A 21,289-nucleotide genomic window follows, 5' to 3' on the forward strand; every position below is an offset into this window, starting at 1 on the left:
CCTGGCTTTGTTTTTTGAGACAGGATCTCCCAAAATTGCCCAAGTTGATCTTGAACTTGTGATTCCCCTAGTCTCGGCTTCAGCCTCCTAGGTAGCTAGGATTATAGGTGTACTTCTGGGAATTTATACTTTGGAAATATTTAAAATTATGTGCAAAGATGAAGATAAAAAGCTATTCATAGAAGCATTATTTATGATATAAATAAGCTGTATAACAGTGAGGAATTGGTGAGCTACATTTTGTAATAGCATAGATATTTATGGCTTCTGTTTTAAACATCCTTTAGAGACTTTTCCTTGTAGATCACAGCAGGAAGGCACATGACCCTTAAAGGCAGACATATTCTTTAATAGTAAAAATAATTCTGACAATTAATTTTAGTTATTTAGGGGCTGGGGATTTAGTTCAGTGGCACAGCGCCTGCCTGGCAAGCGTAGGGTCGTGAGTTCGATTCCTGGTACTGGAAGAAAAACAAACAAACAAACAAAAATATTTAGTTATTATGTTAGTATGTCAGTGAATGCACAAAGCGGGTTATGAAACAGGATGGCCCATATTTGTAAAAACAAATGCATGTATGCACACCTACTTACAGATAATATAATGATGGCTGAATTGCAAGTGACCATTCCTTTTTTTTTTAACTTTTCTGATTTACCTGCAGTTAACAGGTGATGGTTTGTATGATAAAGAATAAGTAAAATGAGAGGCATGAGGATGGGAAAGGATATTTGTAACCTCTTTAACCTGTGCTGGCTCCTTCTCTAGGTGAAGTTTGCCAGAGATTCTGGGTCTGATGGGCATAGTGTTAATTCCCGGGACTCTGCAGCCCCTTCTCCCATTCCTGGTGCAGACAGCCACTCTGCGGAGCCTGTTGTGTCACCACCCACATCAGTGCCTTTCAGATCAGGGTGAGTCGCTGGCCTTGTACCAAGTTCTTTCATTGTTCATAAAAGTGATTCATGGAGGGGTTCAGGAGAAAGACTGTAGTTAAAAACTGCAATAATTTTAAATAACTGGAGAAAAGTGGGATCAGGAAAATGGGAAAAGTATTCCTGACAAAGGATTAATATTTCTGGTCTGTAAAAGCACTAACTCACATAAGAATACCTACAAAATGATGGGAAAAAATTGAGCAAAGGCTCAAATGTATATTTTTTCATGAGTATGTCTAAAAATAAAATAAGGGCATTTGAATAAAAAGGTGTTTATCTTCATAAGCATTCAAAGATTATGCAAACTAAAGAAGACTTAAAACTCCATTTTACAGCCATAGGTTGGTAAACATTTTCAAAAACAGTTTGTTCCTCCAGCATAATCTGGGTTTGTGGTTGTGATTTTGTTTTTATCTTAAGATGTCTCTTACTTTCAGGGAACCAGCTCTTCGTACCAAATCTAACTCCCTGAGTGAACAGCTTACAGCAAACTCGGTGAGTATGAGAATCTGTCTCCCTCCCCCCAATGTGCCAACATTTCAGATGTCTAAACTATGGCAGGTTAGAGGGAAAAAAAATATTACAAATTCTCGATTTAGCTAGAAATCAATGGTTCCTGTAAGTGTAAGTTAGCCTGGCTTTCACATGGTCAGTCCTTGAGAAAATTATCTAACTTCTTAGATCTTTAGCTTCTTCATTGTTAGAATGGAAATTTTTTTTTTTAAGAGTAGGAAAATTTATTGAAGAAAAGGAATAGGGAATAAGAGGAGGACGGGGGAAAGGAATATCTCTTGAGAGACAGGAGGGGTCCCAAATGGGTTGTTGTAGAATAGAAATAATTTTTAAAACCCTCGCTTACACTTCTTGTGAAAGTTAGATATATTTGTAAAGCTGTGAGCTCAGATCCCATGTAAAATATGTCTTTAAAAAGTGGTAGCTATGATTACATATTATTAGGAGAATGGCATTAGATTGGGGGAGAAGCCCTGTAGTTGAAATGAACTTCAATTTTAAAAATATGATTTCAAGAATACGTTAGTGGTTAACCCTCAGTTTTCTCTGCTACCTTGAGCAGCTTTAACTTCTCTAATCTCTCTTCTCTTATATTCCTCATTTGTTAAGTAGAGATAGTTGCCAGTTTCAAAGACATGTTTCTGATTTTTAAATAAAATAGTGCTTTTGGAGTTTTTAGTACTATGTCTTGCATATTATAAGTGTTCAATAAATATTAGCTCTTGTTATTACAATAACTGCTAATGCTACATATCTTCTTCAAACTTTTATTATCTCAGAGGAATTTGGGACTAAATTCACCAACTGTCTTTGAGTGGGTCATTGGACCTCTGTATTTGCCCAGTTGTGAGATGAAAGGAACAGCATATTGTTTTATGTTTTCATGTTATTTTATAGAACAGCACATTGTTTTAGTAAGATCTGGATTTAAATGCTTTTAGGAAGGATGTATAGGGTAGTTCACTGCAGCCCTGCTTGTCCTGCCTGGTTGGGAAGGGTCACGTGTGCTATGTGTGGACCAAGTGGTAGGTATGGCACTTCAACTCTAAAGCCTTGTGGCCTTCATCTAGTGCACTGGGAAATAGAATAGGAATACTGAGTGAAGCTGATGCTTCATTTCACTCCAACCCTAGTTTGTCTGTTTGTATTCAGCCAAAAGCAGAAATTACTAAGCATGTAACTGATCTGAGATGTGTGAGAAGTGATCTCCTAAATTCAGCTCAGTTAAAGAATCAGAAAAAACTTTTTAAATAATCATAATCTCAGATCTTTGGATAGTCAAAAACATTGTACAATATGGATTCCATTGTACTCTGTAATCATAGCTACTCTTACCACCTATTTCTGAGCATCAGTATCTTCTGATTTCCAAATCTTTTTTTAAAAATAATTTTGCTAGTTTTAAGTTTTTGTTTTAAATAGGTATTACATTTATATAGAATAATTATCAGTGTAATATAACAAGAAATACATTGCAACCTTTCATTCTTATTCCTGTTCCCACCCACCATACTCCATCTCACACCCATTAGGTAACTACTTTTAGTAGTTTCATAATATATTCTTTCAGTGTATCTTTATGCAGGTGCAAGCAAATAGGAATGTATACTTTAGTCTTCCCTCCTTTCCCACACAAAATAGGATGCTATATATAGTATGCACCTTGTTTTTTATATATACCAACATAAACAGGTATAATATCTTTTCATCTTAGTATATAGAGTGCTTTCTTAATCTTTTTATAATCTGTAGATCATCATATTTCTTTATGTAGATGTGGTTTATATAATTAGTCTCTCCTGTCTTGATGTATCCAACTTCTTTTGATTATGTACCTCCATCAGTTAAGAAAAAAAATGTGCGTAGGCTGCCGGGTACATCTGTTGAGAAATTATATACTATTAATCCCTGTAAACAAACAATATTCATGTTGATAGCTGAAAAGTAGTAATGATGGAGGAAATGATAATTTCTTTCTGCACTGAGGAGATAATATTGTGTACCTTTAGGTGTATGCACTTTGCACTTTGAGGACTGTATTTGGACCAGTTGATAGATACAGAAGCTTCTAGCATAGAATCTAGTATGAGTCCATGTCAAGTCAGAGCTAAATGAAACCCAATTTAGAACAAAGTGTTCCTATATCCTGTCCATCAATCTCTTCTGAATATCTACCTGCTGAATTGCTTCAGGCTTTCAAGAGGACTCTGTCTAAAGTTGGCAGTTTTATTGCTTCGGACAGGGAGTGTCAGCAGCCCATGTCCTTGTGTGCCTCAGCGGTGGTGGTTACCTTGACTTCAGAGCACTAATGCAGATGCTGTTTCCTCACACAACCAGTGGTCCCTGTGTTCAGCAACTTAACCCTGTATAGCTCGGGTCTCCAGCAGTTTTTCATTTGCAAAGTGAGAACAGTTATGCCCAGTGGGGAGACTTTGAAGAGATAATGCATGTGAAGCCACTCTGTCTGTTTCAGACAAGTAGGGAATTATTTTTATTGCTGTAATTAATTGTGTGCTTCAGTGCAGGCCATCTTTAATTCTCATTTTCTAGAAGAAATGGTTTCAAAGAGCTATAGTAGGGGACTTGAAGAAGATTTGATGCAAGAGGCAAAGAGGGAAAGAGCTGCCTGAAGGTTATGAACCTTAATCAAAATGATTTTTCTGCAATTCTTTTATAGAGTCCTGATACAGTCAAGGCCAAGTTGATCTCTCGGATGGCTAAAATGGGCCAGCCCATGCTGCCCATCCTTCCACCACAGCTGGATTCCAATGACTCAGAGACTGAAGTATGTCCCCTTTGCTGTGTTAGAATTGGTACAGATGCTGCCATCTTCTGTCCCTTTGGTTGAAATGACTGCTTTTTCTGACTCTTAACTCAGAATCATTATTTAGAGGGCTTTTATGCAAAATTACAGAAATTATTATTGGTACCTATGTTTCTACTGTATTAGCTTTTCCCTAGAAAAACAGAAGTGATTCCAGATATCTACCAAAAAGAATTGAGCAGCTTAAAGTAGTTAATTTAGTCTTAATTTACTAAAATCTATCATGCATAAAAATCAGTGGTTAGGCAGTAGGATGCCCAACTTGTAGCAGGTAGCCAATTCATACTTGTTGATTGAATATTTAGATCCTTTTGGTTAATGTTGGTCTTCCCAATGATGTTTCCTGTTATTTAAAGATCAAACTGTTATGTCTCTTGTCTTTTTGTGTGATAGTTTTGTTTTTAATTAGAAGTTTAAGACTTTTATTGAAGTCAAATCTACCAATTTCTTCCCTTGTTTTTTGCTTTTGATATTGTGCCTAGAAAGCCTTTCCACTTTCAGATATTACAAGTATCACATGCATTTTTCACATGTATCTTTTAGACATGGTTTTTTATATTAAGGTCTAAATTTTTAATCCCTCTAGAATTTGGTATATGATATGAAGTAACTTAATTTTAACTTAATTCTTTTCCCAGTGCTTAGTTCCTTATTGAATAAAACCACGCTTTCTCAGTTGAATCAAAATACATGAGAAAGTTTAAACCTCTTTCACTCTGATATAAAATGAAGAAAATATGATGCTCTTTTTTTCTTTTCTTTTTTTTTTTTTTTTTTTTTTTTTTTTTTTTTTTTTTTTTTTTCTCCGGTACCGGGAACCGAACTCACGACCTTCTTGAGCTCACTTTGTAGCCCAGGCTGGTCTCGTACTCACAATAATCCTCCTGCCTCAGCCTCCCAAGTGCTGGGATTATAGACGTGCGCCACCACACCGGGCAATATGATGTTCTTAAGAAAAAATTTTCTGAAATAGATTTGACTTTTTATAATTTTGTTTTATTTCCTTTTGGATTAGATCTAAGTAGACAACATTTTAAAGGAAGATAATATTTCTGAGGCCTTTTATTACGGTTTAGATTCTGAAACAAAATTTGAATAATACAATGTTCTTAGTAAAAATTTGAAATGCTATTTGTAAAATAACTTGACATTATAAATAAAAAGAATCATATTTAATGAAGTGGGTGTTATTTTTATATATTGCTTTGTAACCAGAAGTTTTCACTAAATGTTATATCAAACATTTATGTTAATATCAATAAGACAGATAATTAAGCAAAATATTATTCTTTTTAAAAGTAACTCAGTGTTCCATGTTGATTTATCAGAGCTCCTTTTACTCTTCTGTTAAACATTTAGGTTGATGTTGAGCTATAATGATCTAAAACTGGGGTGCTTTTCCAGAAAATATCTGAGATGAGAGGCAGTTCTGAAGTAAAAGAATGAGGAAGAAATTTCAGCCCTTGAACTATAGCACAGGAGATTATAGTCACTGTATATTGTGCCGCAAGATGATCTGTTCCTTTTATAAAGCAGGAAGATACAGATAACTCTATTTAGCTTTGATTTTAAGACAAGTTTGGATTTTATGAAATGAAAGAATAGGAAACACTCTAAAAGTGTATTATCCAAAACCAGCATGTTAATGAGGTGCTATGAAACCAACTGTATCTGATTTTCACTTGTTAGTTTGAGGCCTGTGGCGCTTATTTGGAGGAAGAGGAAAGGTTCAGTCATTCCTGGGACTCCTTGAGAGAGCCCTTCCTTTGTTGGTTAGATCAGTCTTACAGTAGCTGCTGGCTTGGGAAATTCCAGAGAACTATTCACTTGGCTGTTTCAGACAAGAAAATATGGGAACATTTGTGGAAATTAACTATATTTAATTATTTATAATTTCCATGCAAAAGGACTTTTACTCTTGCATAATTGAGTAGTTCTTCCCCACAACTCACACCCTCAAATCTTAGCTTTCTAAACAGAAAGCTTTTCCTTCCTCCTTTCCTGAAAACCTTGTATTGGAAGCAGGCTAAGAGTAGACGGTCAGCTTTAGCTTTCAGCTAAGGACTCATACATGTAACTAAAGCCTTGTGGGTATTTCAGGATATGAATGCTCTTCGAGGACCTGGGCAGCCCCTGGTGACGCCACCCATCCAGCCCTCTCTTCAACCAGCCACCCATCCAGTGTTGCCGCAGATGACCTCACAAGGTAAGAAGGGAACATCTTAAGGCTCTGTGCGTTTGAGTTGTGTCAGAACCAAAATTATCATCACTGTTCCTTATACTGTTAAGCTCTGTTATTTTAGTACTAAGGGCTAGGTAAATGTATAAAACTCAGCAATTTGCCCGTGTAGGGCGTTTTCCTACCTAGAGACACATTTGGCCTGTTTATTGTGACTTCCCACTGTGTCACATTGCCAGTTCTGGAAATGTGCACTCAGCTAATTGAGACATCTCCCTGTTTGTTATTCTGCACTTCCTGTCAGCTGATAGGATTGTAGACTTGAGTCAGATACATGAAAACACCCAGTTTCCTTCCACTGGCCCACTCCTGGGACACCAGTGGTGTTGTTCAGGAGATGGGTTAAGGAAAGTGGGTCTGAAGCATGGGGGTGTGGAAGGTGCTACTCCAGACTCATACCAAGAAGCAAGGATGGATAACAGTGAAAATGTCTTGCTTTATCTTAGCACCTCAGCCATCTGTTTCTGGGCTCCAAGCACCCTCTGCTGCCTTAGTGCAAGTTGCATCTCTTGATTCCCACTCAGCTGTATCTGGAAATACCCCATCCTTTCAGGTAACATCTAAAACCATAGGAGTTATAAGTTATAGTCTATTATGGTTCTAGTCAGTCTCTTTTCTTCTTCCTGTGCTCCTGTAGGAAGAAGATTGTTTCCTCCTTTTCTCTTCACATAGTAGCTGTCCCCTAAAGTTTGTAATTTTTTCTTCCTTTCTTGAATCACAACTTGATTATTTCTAACCCAGGCAAAGAATTTCTTGCTTTATAAGATGTGAAAATTAAATGCAGGAACACTAAAGGCCCTAGTACAAGGCCTGGGCCTGGCACCTAGTAAAGGTCCAGTCAGTGTATTTCCTCTCCTTTTCACACGTATCTAGTTGAGGCGTATACATTCACGTCTTTGTGTTCTTTTCAAACAGTTGATACATAACAATGTGCACTGTTCTCAACAGAATGGCTTTGCGTTGAGGTTGGAGGCTGTGTAGAAAGTATAGACTCCACTGTGATCCAGAATAATCTCTTGAAGTAGAATTTTGGGGTTTTTGTGTTTGTTTGTTTTTCTGTTGCCGCAGAAGACAGTGGCAGTAGCCTATCTGCCTCTGCTGTTTGCCAGGGCAGTGGATTCTTTCTTCTGCCCAAGCACACTTGATGGGTAAGATGTACACTCAATGACATCAGGGACTTGCTTGGTGATTCTAGATAAAAGGGTGGGAGTCATGGTGGATAGACTGTACTCTGTTAGGTTGGGGAGCATCAAAACTGAGAAGTCCTACTCCTCCCTCAAATATTATAGATTTTGTTGTTTTTTAAATAATAGATCATTAGTTGTATCTGTCCCTGGAAATGAGTTGGATTTCCTTATTTCAAGGAAGAATAACTGCCCTCATTAAAATGATAGCAGTTATTTATTATTTACTGTCTTCCAGGCAGTCAGTTTACCAGTTGTTAAAAACTTTACCTATGTCACTTCATTTAGTCAGTGTAACCCTACAGAGTGATATTGTTATCTTCATTTTATAATTGAGGTGATGGGTTCAGAGAGAAACAAGAGCTCTTGGTCACAGAGATAGGCATCCCAATCTAGGAGGGGAGAGGCACCCTTTGGAATCTGGATGATTTGTCTTGCAGTCTCAGTGAACATTTCTCCTTTTTGCCTCAATGGAAACTAAGGAGAGTTTTCTTAGTTTAAAAATTCTTAAAACCATAGGCCTGATGGTGGGGACTGAATCCTACTTCATTAATGATATCACCAGAGGACTGAGTAGTGAGCCATGACATCATCCCTCAATTTCTGGGTAGGACTTCCTGGGTGGTAACCCCTGGGTTCCACAAATAACTAGTGCACTTGTTACCTACTGCCCAACCCTGATCTTGTCCTTCTCCAACTTTAGTGAGTTTGAGTGTCCTTACAGTTACCCACTTTATCCTACCATAGGAAACCATAAGCAAAAAAGAAAGAGAAGAATGTTATGTAAAGTACCAGTAACTTGGCCCTTCCTCAGCCCTATGCAGGTGTGCAAGCCTACACATATCCCCAGGTGTCCTCAGTCACCTCTCAGCTGCAGCCTGTTCGGCCCTTGTACCCAGCACCGCTGTCCCAGCCTCCCCATTTTCAAGGTATGGAGTGATTCTCTCTCCTCTTATCTTCCACCCTCACCGTACTGTGCTTCCTGCATTTCTGTATTCCTGTGTGCTCTGATAGCGCTCTACCTTTTCTTTTTGGAACAAGCTTGTTGAGGCACAGTTATATGCCATACAATTCAGTCATTTTAAGTATACAAATGAAAGGTTTTTAAGGAAATTTACAGAATTGTGTACTCATCACCACAGCCCATTCTTAGAACATTTCCATTATCTTCAGAAGTTTCTTTGTGCCCATTTTCTGTCCTTTTTTCCTTGCATTTTCTTACCATCCCTATTAATGCCTCTGTCAGAGTGGCTATAATTTATAGAAAGAGAGAAAGCATGAAGCCTGCTTGTGAGTGTTGAGTATCTCAGTGAAAACTACTTTGTTAAAACTTCATTATCACAAAAATACTAAGATGTCAGATAATTCAAAGGAATATAAAGTGAAAAGTTACTGTCTTTCCAAATCATTAAGCCCCCGATAATCGGAAACCACTGTTAACATCTTTGGTGCCCTTTCTGCTGTTTTGTGTGCATATACAAGGTGAGTGTCATGTGGGAATAAACAAACAAAATGAAATGTAAACAGCTGTGATGATAGTGTTTTGTTCTGCAGTTTGTCTCTTGCTTAGCAATCCCCTTACTGTTTGAATAGTGGCAGGAGGAAGCAAGTATATCTAACAACATAACTTGTAGTTCCAGAATGGTAATTGCTCTCTGGATGCAGCCTTTGCTCGGGAGCCCTCTCCCTTCTCCATGTGGGAAACCCTTCTGCATCCATCAAAACAGTCTGGGAAGCCTTGTCTGACTGACATCATCCCTCCATCCCAGGGACACAGTGGTGAATGAGTTTCACCTTGTCAAGGTGCTACTTTCGTACCTTGTACATTGTCCATTTTTTGCACTTAAAGTACTTTGTTGAGTTTACATATCAGCTTCTCCATCCCACTGAGAGCCCACCAAGGCCAGGAACCATATTCATTCACTCATTGCTGTACAATGGCTGGCATGCAGTTGGATGAATGAGGAAGCAGAGTGAGCTGCCAGGCTTTAGCGGTCTGGAAGTGAGTGTACTAGTGCCTTTGGACCAGACTATAGCCCTCAATGCATTTTTCTGGAACACAGCTTAGTTATTGTTAGTTTGAAGCCCTTTCCCTTTATTATCTCTTTTACATTTCTCCTGACAGTGTAAAATCACCTGTGGTATTTCCTAGAACATTTCTTTCCTCCTCCTGCTAGAACAGCTATTGATATTTCTTCCTACAGTTTGCTCTGCTCTTGTTGTATAAGTTTCTTTCTGGCTTATGTTTGTTTAGGATCAGGTGACATGGCTTCATTTCTCATGACTGAAGCCCGGCAGCATAACACTGAAATTCGAATGGCAGTCAGCAAAGTGGCTGATAAAATGGATCATCTCATGACTAAGGTGACTGAGTCAAGGTTGGGGCGATGTTGAAAGACGGGTATAATTGGCTGTAAACAAGGAGCAGCCAGAGCTATAGGTAAACTTTGGTTTGGTTTCCTGCATTCATGGTCGTAGTTATTTCTGTAGGAGTCCAGTTGTTAGCATTTTGGGATCCATTTAGCAGGAAAAAACTCTAGCTACATTTAGCAATTGCCTTAGAAGCTTAGTCCTTCAAAACAGTCATAGGATCTTGGGTAAATCCCATTTCTCTATTTTAAGCTTTCTCACAAGGTCTTTCTCGCATCCTTTTTGTAGTTTGAAGAGTTACAGAAGCACAGTGCTGGCAATTCCATGCTTATTCCTAGCATGTCAGTTACAATGGAAACGAGCCTGATTATGAGCAACATCCAGCGAATCATTCAGGTGAGTCTGAGTAGGAACACAGTGTTTGGCCTCACTCTGTCCGTAGATAGGCTACCCTTTAAACTTCCACCCCAGAAACAGAGCATGTGATAAATGCTACACTGGTTACAGAATCCTGGAGAATCCATTGTGGCTTAATTTAGTCCAAGTGGCTTATCTGTATAGTCAGAAGGAAACATTGAAACATTTTTACCCTATTTCAGAGCTTTTTTTCATTTATTAGCCACTTATACACTCAATCATTAGAGTAATTTGTATCCATTGGGTTTATTTTGATGTCTTATTTTAGCTATTCTATCTCTGTGGACATAAGATCTAATTTTTCATTTCAAAATATGTTAGCAGTGTCACAAGTTGATTCCCTTTTATCTGGCACTTTTAAGGTACTTACCTTGTATGTCCTATAATTTGAATTTAGGAAAATGAAAGATTGAAGCAAGAGCTCCTTGAGAAGAGTAGTCGGATAGAAGAACAGAATGATAAGATCAGTGAACTAATTGAACGGAATCAGAGGTAATGACAGGTACGGGGCCTGGCTAGGATGGATGAAAGGATTTTATGTGTAAATACCCAATTTAATACACGTTTGTGTAGGGCAGCATATAAATATTTCTACTGGTGTGTGGTGTGTGTGTGTGTGTGTGCGCGTGTGCGCTCGCACGTGTGTGTTAATGGGGATCAAATCTAGAGCTATTACATGTTCTGCCATTGAGCTATATCTCCAGTCCTAATTATTTTGTTTTGTTTTTGTTGAACAGTCCTGGGGATTGAACCCAGAGTCTTTCACTGAGTTACATTCCCAGCTCTTTTTATTCTTTATTTTGAGACAGAGTCTAACTAAGTCACTAAATTTTCCAGGCTGAACTCAAATTTGGAACCTCCTGCTTCAGCCTCACAAGAGAAGTGGGATTTTGGGCGTGTGTCACTATGCCTGGCACAAACTCTGATTTTGCTCTCTTGGTTTCTTGCCTGTTATAAATTATCACTTATTTTCTTTTTCAGTAGAAAGAGCTCAGAGAGCTGTGACTTGACTCCTGGTTCTGCCCCTCATTTATTGTGGGCTTCTATCATTTCAATTATTCCTCCAGTTTCCTCATCTCTGAAAATAGTGTCAGTACTCTTCTGTCTTCTGTATGGGCTGATTCTTTATTTTATTAACCAGAACTCAACAATAGCTTCACTGATTTCTTGTATAAAATCCAAGCATTTTATGATTGTTGTGAATCATTCTAAAGATTTTGGGGTCAGGAGAGCGTGCTACAGCACACTTCACTTTTAAAATTTTTCCCATTTCTGTATAGGAGAGAGTGCCTTCTGTCTCCATATGGCAGAGACTGAACAGTGTCCGTTCTTCTCTCCTGGTTCTTGCGGCTGTCTTCTTCCTGCCTTTCCCTCCTCGTTCCCCCTTTACCACACACCCTTCAGAGTTTTCTCCTCTTCATTATGCAGAGCAATTCACCTCTGATCTCGGTTGCTACCTCCATATGTGACTACTACAGATCTAAGGAAAACAAAATGCTTCGGATTGCTTTGATAAAGGTGTAGAACAGTGTTATAAGAACTGAATGTGCATTGGGGTGTGCCTACCTACATTCAGTGCTTGATAAATGCTTTCTTTTGGCTTATTTCTTTCACAGGTATGTTGAGCAGAGTAACCTGATGATGGAGAAGAGGAACAACTCACTTCAGACAGCCACAGAAAACACACAGGCAAGAGTATTGCATGCTGAACAAGAGAAGGTAAAGTAACTGTGCAGGGAAAAGCCCAGGTCAGGATATGTTGAACTGAGGAGTGTTCCTTTGTATGTACTTAACAGCTGGCCTTTCAGCAGAGCTCTTGCCATTTTTGAGAAGAGAACTAGAGATTCCAGCAGATTCCATGTGCTCATCATCCACATCTCTGTTTTATAATATGCTCTGCAATAAGTTGCCTCAAAAACAATCACTGGTCTTAGTAATTTGACTAAGGTAAGAATTACACAAGCGTGTAATTTCACCAGTAGAAATTCGAAACTGTTGATTCTGCTGACAAAATCCATAATTTATTTTGTCAGATAACAAGCATGTAGATTGTTTTTATTGGACTTTAGAATTGTCTAGTTGTCCCTTATTATGCCTAGTTTGTTCCTTTATCTGGATGTGTCAGAGCATTTTAAAGTTCTACGTGACTTCTGTCCTTCCAGAATGAGGAATTTTAATAATTGCTGGAATTGTAGTAAGGAAGATGCTGGTGGGTGTTGGGGTGGGACTGACTTATTTGGGGGCCTAGTCCTCCTCCAGTGACACTTTTATCCAGAGTAGATTCCTTCTTGTTTGGGCCAGCTTTCCTCAGCTGGGGGATCTTGACTCTTTATCTACTCAGGAGTTTTAAGAAATAGTGTAAGTGCCAGGGATATAGCTCAGCAGCACAAGTGCCTGCCTGGTAAGCACAAGGTCCTGAGTTCAATTCCTGGTACAAAAAAAGAAAAGAAAGAAATAGTTTATATTTGTGTTTTCCTTGAAAATACAAAAAGTTGAATGGAATGCACCTCATAACTAGTGGAGCTCCAATGGCATATGCACCTGCCTGGTAAGCACAAGGGCCTGAGTTCAATTCCTCATACAAAAAAAACAAACAAACAAACACCAGAAGATACTTTGCAACACACCCTTAAACCTCAAGAAATGTCTCTTTGGGGGCTGGGGATTTAGCTCAGCGGCAAAGCGCCTGCCTGGCAAGCGCAAGGTCGTGAGTTCGGTTCCCGGTACCGGAGAAAAACAAAACAAAACAAAAACTAGTGGAGCTCATTTACTTTCTCATATTCTGGTAATGATAAGGGTTCCTTACTTAGGTCTTGTGCTCATCTCTTGTGTTTGCTTGGCTATAGTATAGAGGCAAGTCATGTCTTTGACTCCTTATTCTCAGAAAAGCAGTGCCTCGCCCTGCTCAGCCCTGTCCAATTCTGATGCTGCTTTTTTCCCACTGCTGCTTTAAGCCCATTCTTGTTTGTTGTGGCCAACTGCTAATGCCTAGATCAAGATCTGATGCCTGTGACTTTGATACCAAGTACAGAATCACTTCACCACTCCCCACAAAATGTATTTTTTACTCTTTCTCCTTTTTCTGCTTTAATTTTTTATTCTTGGTCTTTACTTCTTTTTGTTTTTCCTCCCTCTCCTCTTAGTCCTACAAGGGGCATCCAAATATATATAGTGTTTGTTTTCACCTTTGTTTTCCAGAAATTAATGATTATTATCCTTGTTCTATGTCAGTGGTCCTCAAACACTGCTGGCTGCCTCAGAATCAATCACTTGGGGAGCTTGGTTAAAATTATCATCTCCAGAGATTGTAATTAAGTATATCTATCTAACCAAGATAAAACTTTACTCAGGTACATTCACTGATTTTGGCACAGTCTCTAGACATGGCAGCCAGCACCTTTCTGATGTTTTCAGAGATATCGGCCTATCTGTGTGGCCCATGTTGGTGTCAAACTTGTGGGCTCCAGTGTCCCTCCCTCCTCAGCCACCCAAGTAGCCCCACAATAGACACATGCTGCTACACCGAGCTTCTGGATACCTTTGTTTTTAATAAGTTTAGCATGTGATGCATGTTGAATATCACTGGAGTGTGTGGATGTATATGTTACAATAAAGTATGTGTGTGTGTGTGTTTCGTTTTTGTTTTTGTTTTGAGACAGGATTTCCCTATGTAGTTTAAGCCAGCCTTGAACTCGCTATGTAGCCCAGGCTGGCTGTGAACTGTTGGCAGTCCTCTTGGCTCAGCCTCCTGACTGGGCATGTACCACCATGCTTGGCTCAATAAAGCTTTATTTACAGAAGTAGGCAGTATGCCACTTTGGCCTATGGTCCATACTTTGCCAACCCCTGAATTAGCTCATCAATCCACCCAAATGTTTTTAGGTTGCTAAATCCCAAAGATGTCTAAACCAAATAGATAACTCTATTGATAGCAGCAAAAACAGTAGTAGTCGTAATAATTACAACAGTAATCACAGCTAACACTTAGCAAACATCTTCTAAATTCTAGATCCCATTCTTTATATGGATCTGCTTTATATGGATCTTACACTGAGTACCAGGATTTTTATGATGTGGGTACCAGGTACCACATGTTTTGCTTGGCTGCCATTATTTCATTGATTCTTCCCTTCTGGTTGTTTCCTTTTTTCTTTTGGTTGACTTCTTACTGTTACTCTCTCTGTGATCTCTCCTCTTCACAGGAGATAAGCAAGGTCCTTCCTTGCCTTCACAGCTCAGAATGATGTGGTTAAGTGGTCAATGAATGTTTGGTAAATTGAATTATTTTTTCGATGATAGTGTTAACGTTTTCACATAAAACAATGGAATAATGATTAAAGCTAGAAGAACTATTAGAAATCATCTAGTTTAATCTTCTTATTTTACAGAGGGACAAGCTGAAGCTCCGAGAGGGCAAAAGAGTTGCCCATGATCGCACTTTCAGTCAGCAGTATTCTTTTTCCCTGTCCAATTGCTAGCTCTCTTTCTGATACTATTTTCCCTTTCTAACTTAATGTTTTTTCCCTTGTTTTTCTGAATTCTGAGTTTTTCCTGTCATTACTTTCTTTTCCCAGCTTTCCACATCAACGGGAGAGTTTGGCCCAGGGTGGGAATCAGGGAGCCCCCGCCATTCTACCCACTGTGTAGGTTTCTGCTGTTTTCCTTTCTCACATGATAATTGCCTTTTTACAAAATTGTATTCATGTATATAAATACTTGCATATAAACATACATACATATACACACATACTTTTTTCTAATTATAAAAGTTGCATCTATTCTAGAAAATTTAGAAAATACAAATAAGCAAAACTAAAATATAAATCACCTATAATCTTTCTACTCATAGATAATAATTGTTACTGTAACATGTTACTGTTCTCTTGTGTATGTATATGTGTGTTTGGGCAAGTATTTGAATTTTTATGCTTCTAGTACGCCTTGCTAGCTGAGGACTTGAGATAAGAGCTTCTGGGTAACTGTCCACTCTGCTGTCCTTTGACAAGAGAGTGACCATCATTCCATTGCCTCTTCCAGGGGTCTTAGGTCCTGCAAGTTCTTGTGAGATTGACAATTGCTCTGATATTAGTGAACTCTCTGAACTAAAAATAGATGCAAGTCTCTCTAGCTCTGTGGTAGTTCACTTTTCACTGGCCATTTGGAGCAGGACATTGAATCAAACTTCTCTCTGGGGCAGATGAAAAACATCTGAAAGCTCTAGATGCCATTATCATCTGTATGTTAGCAGGTAAAAACCTCAGGCTGCCAGACAGCAAAAATAAGTATCTTAGAGCTTATTCTAAAGGCCAGTCAGACATACTGAAAGAAACTTCATTATAGCGTGTTTATTTTTATTTCAAATACAATTTTAGTTTATTCCTCCCTTCTTTAGTAGAGTTAAACTATCAGACTTTAAATGGAAGCTGGAAAACTGATGAAGGCTTTGGATAAGGCAAGGAATAAATGTGTTTAAGATAGGTGGGCACGATGCATACTGTAAGAAGGCACAAATAATAGTAAAACAAGTGGGCAGCTGCAAAAATGTGTGTAAAGTATAAGAGTAGAGTAATAGTAACAGTGGTGGTAATGTAAAGAGCCCAATTCCAGTAATACTTAGATGCCTGAAGATCAAGAATAGTTGTCCACAGAGCAACACTCGCTGCCTTTATGCCCTCTGACCTCTCTTATATGGGAGTGCATCAGTTCAGGTGAAATGGATATGAGATTTGTCATCTGTTCACTGTTCTTTTTTATCGATCGTCCTCTCTGTCACCATTATCATATTGTCCATAATATTCAAAATATCATTAGAGCATTTTTCCAGGGTAGCTATTTCTGTCTCATCAGATGTTTCTTCAGAACATTTAGAGTCTTTAAAGTAAACCTGGCCCATGTTTGGCTAATACAGAACACCATTTAAAATACTTGAAGCGGTCAAGAAAAGTGAACTTTGTAGTTATAAGAAGAACTGGAAACTTAGAAATTAATTGCTTTTGCAGGGATTCAGTTTAAATTTCAAAATACCATTTTCTTATTATGAAAATATATATTCATAAAAAGTTGGAAAATGAATACTGTTTCTCATCTATCAGATTGGTCGAAATTCAGATTTTTGACAAGCATTCATGAAACTGATAGAAGTTAAGAATGGCTCATGGAAGGAAACTGACAGTGTACAAAATGATAGAAGCAGTTACAAAAAACAATAGGTTGTGGCTGTATTCCATTCCATTAAGTATTTTTTTAAACTTTTTTTTTGAAACCAGATTTCACTCTGTAGTTCAGGCTGGTCTTGAACTCACTGGGTAGCCCAGACTGGCCTCGAACTTGTGGCGATGCTCTTGCCTCAAGCTCCTGAGTGCTGAGATTACAGAGATGTGCTGCCATTCTGGCCTTAAGCACCATTTTTAATAGCTGCATACAGGATGGATGTATCATATTTTTTTTAGCATTTTATGGTAGTTTTCCTTTTTTGTTTTTTACAACTTCAAATGATGCAATATTGAATATCCTTGCAGCAAAATTTTTATAATCTTTTTTAATATTTCCTAAGGACAAATTTTCTGCATGAGAATGGGGTCAGCGACTTTGCATAATTTTAAGGGTAGCCTTAGCTTCCTTCCCGTCTATCAGTTCAGTCAGCCTAGGGTCCTGTGAGATTAGGTCACCACTTAGAGACAGAGAGCACCAGTGATATCATCCTTTGTTATTGTTCAGGCGAAGGTGACAGAAGAGCTAGCAGCAGCCACTGCACAGGTCTCTCACCTACAGCTGAAAATGACTGCTCACCAGAAGAAGGAAACAGAGCTGCAGATGCAGCTTACAGAAAGCCTGAAGGAGACAGATCTTCTCAGGGGCCAGCTCGTCAAACTGCAGGCAGAGCTCTCAGGTATGTCCACGGTGGGGAAGATGGCATCATTTCATTTCAGCATAAGGCATTTAACTCTCCTTCCTCTCAACCCCTTTAATGTAATGCTTTTGAAGTTTGTGAAGGACTGAGCCAACAATCAAGGTGGACCAATGGAAAACCTATATGATTGTTTTACATAGAGGGCAATGAAAGGATTGACTATATTCATTTAGAGTTGATCAGTTGCCACTTTTCCTCTTTTATTGAGGAAGTCTTATGTGAACATCTTTGATACTTACGACTCATATCTCTGGAAGAGTTAATATGTTCATCTAACTCTTGACTTAGTGGATTTTTGAGGAAGAGGTGCTTCCTGTTGTATTTTCCTCCTTCTTAAAAAATAGATTGCAGCTTTTTAGCCTGGCATTCAGGCCTTCCACCTGGCTCGTCTCCTGTTATATTGCCTAGTTCATCCTAGCTCTACCATAAGCCTTTCTGGCTATGCTTTTGCTCATCCTATTCTTGCTTTTTATCTATAACCTCCAGGCTTGCTGTGCAGAGCAATATTTGCCTCCAGTCTTCTCTACATTCTGTTCCTTTCAAAAGATTTCTCAGTTTTTCCTAGAGTATTTGATCCCTCCTTTACAATTCTTTTAGCTTAGTGAATTATTATGACCATTATCAGAGATAGCCTTTGATAAGCACCATTTATGTGTCTGTTCTCCCCTCCAGAATTCAAGCTCCTGGAGGGCAAGGGCGATGTTTTTATTCATTTGTGTAAATTCCTTTCCTCCGTGGATGCTAGTTCAGTGCCCAACATAAAAATGGTGCTGAAGACAAGGTGATTACTGGGCATGGTGGCACATTGCCTGTAATCCCAGCCTTCAGGAGGCTGAGGCAGGAGGATCATTGAGAGTTCGAGGCCAGCCTGAGCTATATAGGGAGTTCAAAAACAGCCTGAATTGCCTAGCAAGATCCTGTCTCAAAAAAAAAGGTGATCAAATAGAAGATCTGTGAAGATTAGCAATCTGACTCATCTACCTTGCTATATTAAAACCAATGCAGAAGGCACAGGTGGGACCAGAGCCATAGCAGAGTTGAGTAGGAGCACAATTTTCTGTTTAGGAAAACTAAAAACACTGGTGACATTGGGTGAAATGATATCTTGAAGATGCATCTCAAGTCCACGTGAGGCAAATATGTGTTGGACAGTCCTAGACTTGAATATCATACAGCTATCTCATTTCTGCTTTTGTAGTGCCCTGTGACAGTCACCTCTAGAGCCATGAGAGACTCAAACTCTTCAAACAAATTTTGGTGCACTAAACTTTTTTAAAAAAAAATTCCCCAAATGCTCTCTTTGAGAAGGAATGTTCTAAAAGCAAATTCTTGGCAGAATGTACTTGCTACCAAGAAAATTGAGACTGTCTTTCCTAGGCAGTGAGAGAGGACCAGGACTAATACTAAGCTAAGCCCTGGTTGGTGTGGTAAGATGGTAGAGGAAATGAAACTGCAAGACTCATCAGTTTTGAAGGTGATCTCTGACTCCTTGGAATATTTCTTTTCATTTCGCATGTGTAGAAGGTGATGCGTACATTAGATGACTCTCTGTGTGGTAAATATGGGTTGGTGGGAGAGCAGCTTTTTGCTTGTTAGAACACGTTGCGGGTCTGGGAGGGGATGGCTGAAAAAATTGAGAGCTGGATCCTTGTGTGGTCGGATGGGCAGACTGACACAGGCGGGACACCACATCACCCCCTGCTGCTCTAGTTCTGCAATGAGTCTCTCTGCTCTTCTCTCCCAGAGCTTCAAGAAACCTCTGAGCAAGCACAGTCCAAATTCAAAAATGAAAAGCAGGGCCGGAGACAGCTGGAACTCAAGGTGACAACTCTGGAGGAAGAACTGTTAGATCTTCGAGCTGAGAAGGAGTCCTTGGAAAAGGTAAATTCCACAAGCAAGTTTCTCCCTTGGACTGAAGTAACCAGCATTAGCTATTTAGTAAACCTTTTTATTTTCCTTTAAAAATTACCGTAGTATGTACCCATTAAAACAAGTGTTTATAATACCAAAAATTATAAAATAAAAAATTTGTCTTTGTCCCTTCTCTTATCTTTTGAGTTAGGGATAATAGCTATAAATACTGTAATGTGTGATCCTTCCAGATTATTTTTTATATGCATAAAATGTACATACTCATTTATACATACATATACATATGCTGATAACCTTTTTAAACAATAATGGGCTCATGTTCAGTGCTTCTCTGAAAAGTATTAAGGACATCTGTTTTACATAAGAGTGAGATTTGAGGATGGGGCAGGGCTGGGGATTGAACCAAGCCCTGATGCACAGTAGGCAAGCACAGATCCATAGCCCAGCTGCATTTTTTTGGAGCTGTTGCATAATAATGAGGCTGTGCCATAATTTAATTATTTATCTTTCAGTACTTTTGGTTTGTTTGTTTTTTGAAACAGGACCTCACTATGTAGTATAGGCTGGCCTTGAACTCACTTACGTAGCCCAGATTGGCCTTGAACTCACAGCAGTCCTCCTGCCACACCCTCTCTTATGCTGGGATTATAGGCATGCACCACCATAGCTGGGCCTCATTACATATTTATATTTCTACTTTTTTATTATTTCAAACTTCTGTGGACATCCTTATACTGTGTGATTACTTTAGTGAATTTGTTTGAGCATTCTCAGAGGATAGGTTGCTGCAACTAGAATCGTAGGATAATGGGAACGCTATGCATCCCCAGTTTTTTTTATCAGTATTTCCAGATTATTCTCAAATTAGAATGTGGTACTTACACTTCCAGTACTGTGTGAATAAGCTCATTTCTCTGTACATATATCACTTTTTCTAACCTTTATTGGCATCACAGGTGGAATGTTGTATCTTGTTTTACTGTGTATTTTTATTAGAAGTAAATCTTTCATGTATTTAATGCCTATTTGTATTTCTACTATGAATTCACCTTTTAATGTCCTTTACTGTCTTTCCTATTGGTAAATTTCATTGGCAAATCCTATTAAGGGTATCAATCCTCTGTTAGTCATAGGTGTTGCAAATATTTTTCCATTTTACTTTTTTTGTTGCTGTTTTTGCAGTACTGGGGATTGAACTCATGGCCTTTGTTCTAAGCTATATCCCCAGCCTTGCTTTTATTTTTATCTTGAGACAGGATTTTGGTAAGTCACTAAATTGCCCAGGCTGGGCTCAGACTTGTAACTCTTCTGCCTGAGCCTCCCAGAGTGCTGAGATTATAGGCACACACCAACACACCCAGCAATCACGTTGTCTTGAGTACTACTTTTGTGATAGGCAGTTTGCTATCTTTTAACTTTGTAGTGTATCTAATCTTTGTTGGTTGCAAGATAATAAGCCCTATAGAACAAAATGAGAACATTTCTTTCTTCTATGTTTTAGAACAATTTAAATATAAACAGAACAGACTGTTCCTAAGAGTTCAATCAAACACTAACAAAGCCTAGTGCCCTCTGAGGAGGAATCCTGTCCTATATTTACAGTTTCTTCTATGACTTTATCAGTTTTAGTTTTACTTAAACCATTTTTTTCTGATGTTGGGGGCTGTTTTCAGTGACTATCCTTATAGCATAATCTTTATGAATATGACTTACTGCTTCCTTAAAGTAAATTACAATTTTGAAATTTGTGGGTATGTATATTTTTAAAAGCTTTTTACAAGATTGCCATTCCAAGAGAGTATGTCCATTTGTTTTCCCACCAGCAAGCTGTGAAAATATCAGCTTCCCAGTGCTCTCACCAAGAATAGGGTGTTCTCTAGCTCTTTTTTTTTTTTTTTTCCAAACATTTACCATTGTTTTATATGGTATTATAATTTTCTTTGCTTGATACTTTTTGTATTTTTTTTTATTTTAAAGAATAAAAGAAGGATAACATAATAATAGGGGGGACTTAGCAAATTACA

At 38.5% G+C, this 21,289-nt stretch overlaps 1 protein-coding gene across 2 annotated transcripts in view; it reads left to right on the top strand.

Moving 5' to 3' along the window:
• Positions 1-21,289, top strand: part of Fkbp15 (FK506 binding protein 15, 133kDa) — a 65,403-nt gene that overhangs the window by 35,189 nt on the left and 8,925 nt on the right. The window contains exons 10-21 of one of the 2 annotated variants that reach the window (XM_005382688.2): positions 770-912; positions 1,374-1,431; positions 4,127-4,234; positions 6,374-6,479; positions 6,959-7,065; positions 8,511-8,625; positions 9,951-10,060; positions 10,355-10,462; positions 10,881-10,975; positions 12,100-12,202; positions 17,201-17,372; positions 19,138-19,274. In XM_005382688.2, coding sequence (XP_005382745.1) covers positions 770-912; positions 1,374-1,431; positions 4,127-4,234; positions 6,374-6,479; positions 6,959-7,065; positions 8,511-8,625; positions 9,951-10,060; positions 10,355-10,462; positions 10,881-10,975; positions 12,100-12,202; positions 17,201-17,372; positions 19,138-19,274 — 1,362 coding nt within the window. The remainder of the gene's footprint in view (positions 1-769; positions 913-1,373; positions 1,432-4,126; positions 4,235-6,373; positions 6,480-6,958; positions 7,066-8,510; positions 8,626-9,950; positions 10,061-10,354; positions 10,463-10,880; positions 10,976-12,099; positions 12,203-17,200; positions 17,373-19,137; positions 19,275-21,289) is intronic. The other variant, XM_005382689.2, reaches the window with a different exon arrangement.

This window comes from Chinchilla lanigera, unplaced genomic scaffold (genome assembly GCF_000276665.1).
Source record: "Chinchilla lanigera isolate Chin_1 unplaced genomic scaffold, ChiLan1.0 scaffold00018, whole genome shotgun sequence".
Classification (NCBI taxonomy): domain Eukaryota; kingdom Metazoa; phylum Chordata; class Mammalia; order Rodentia; family Chinchillidae; genus Chinchilla; species Chinchilla lanigera.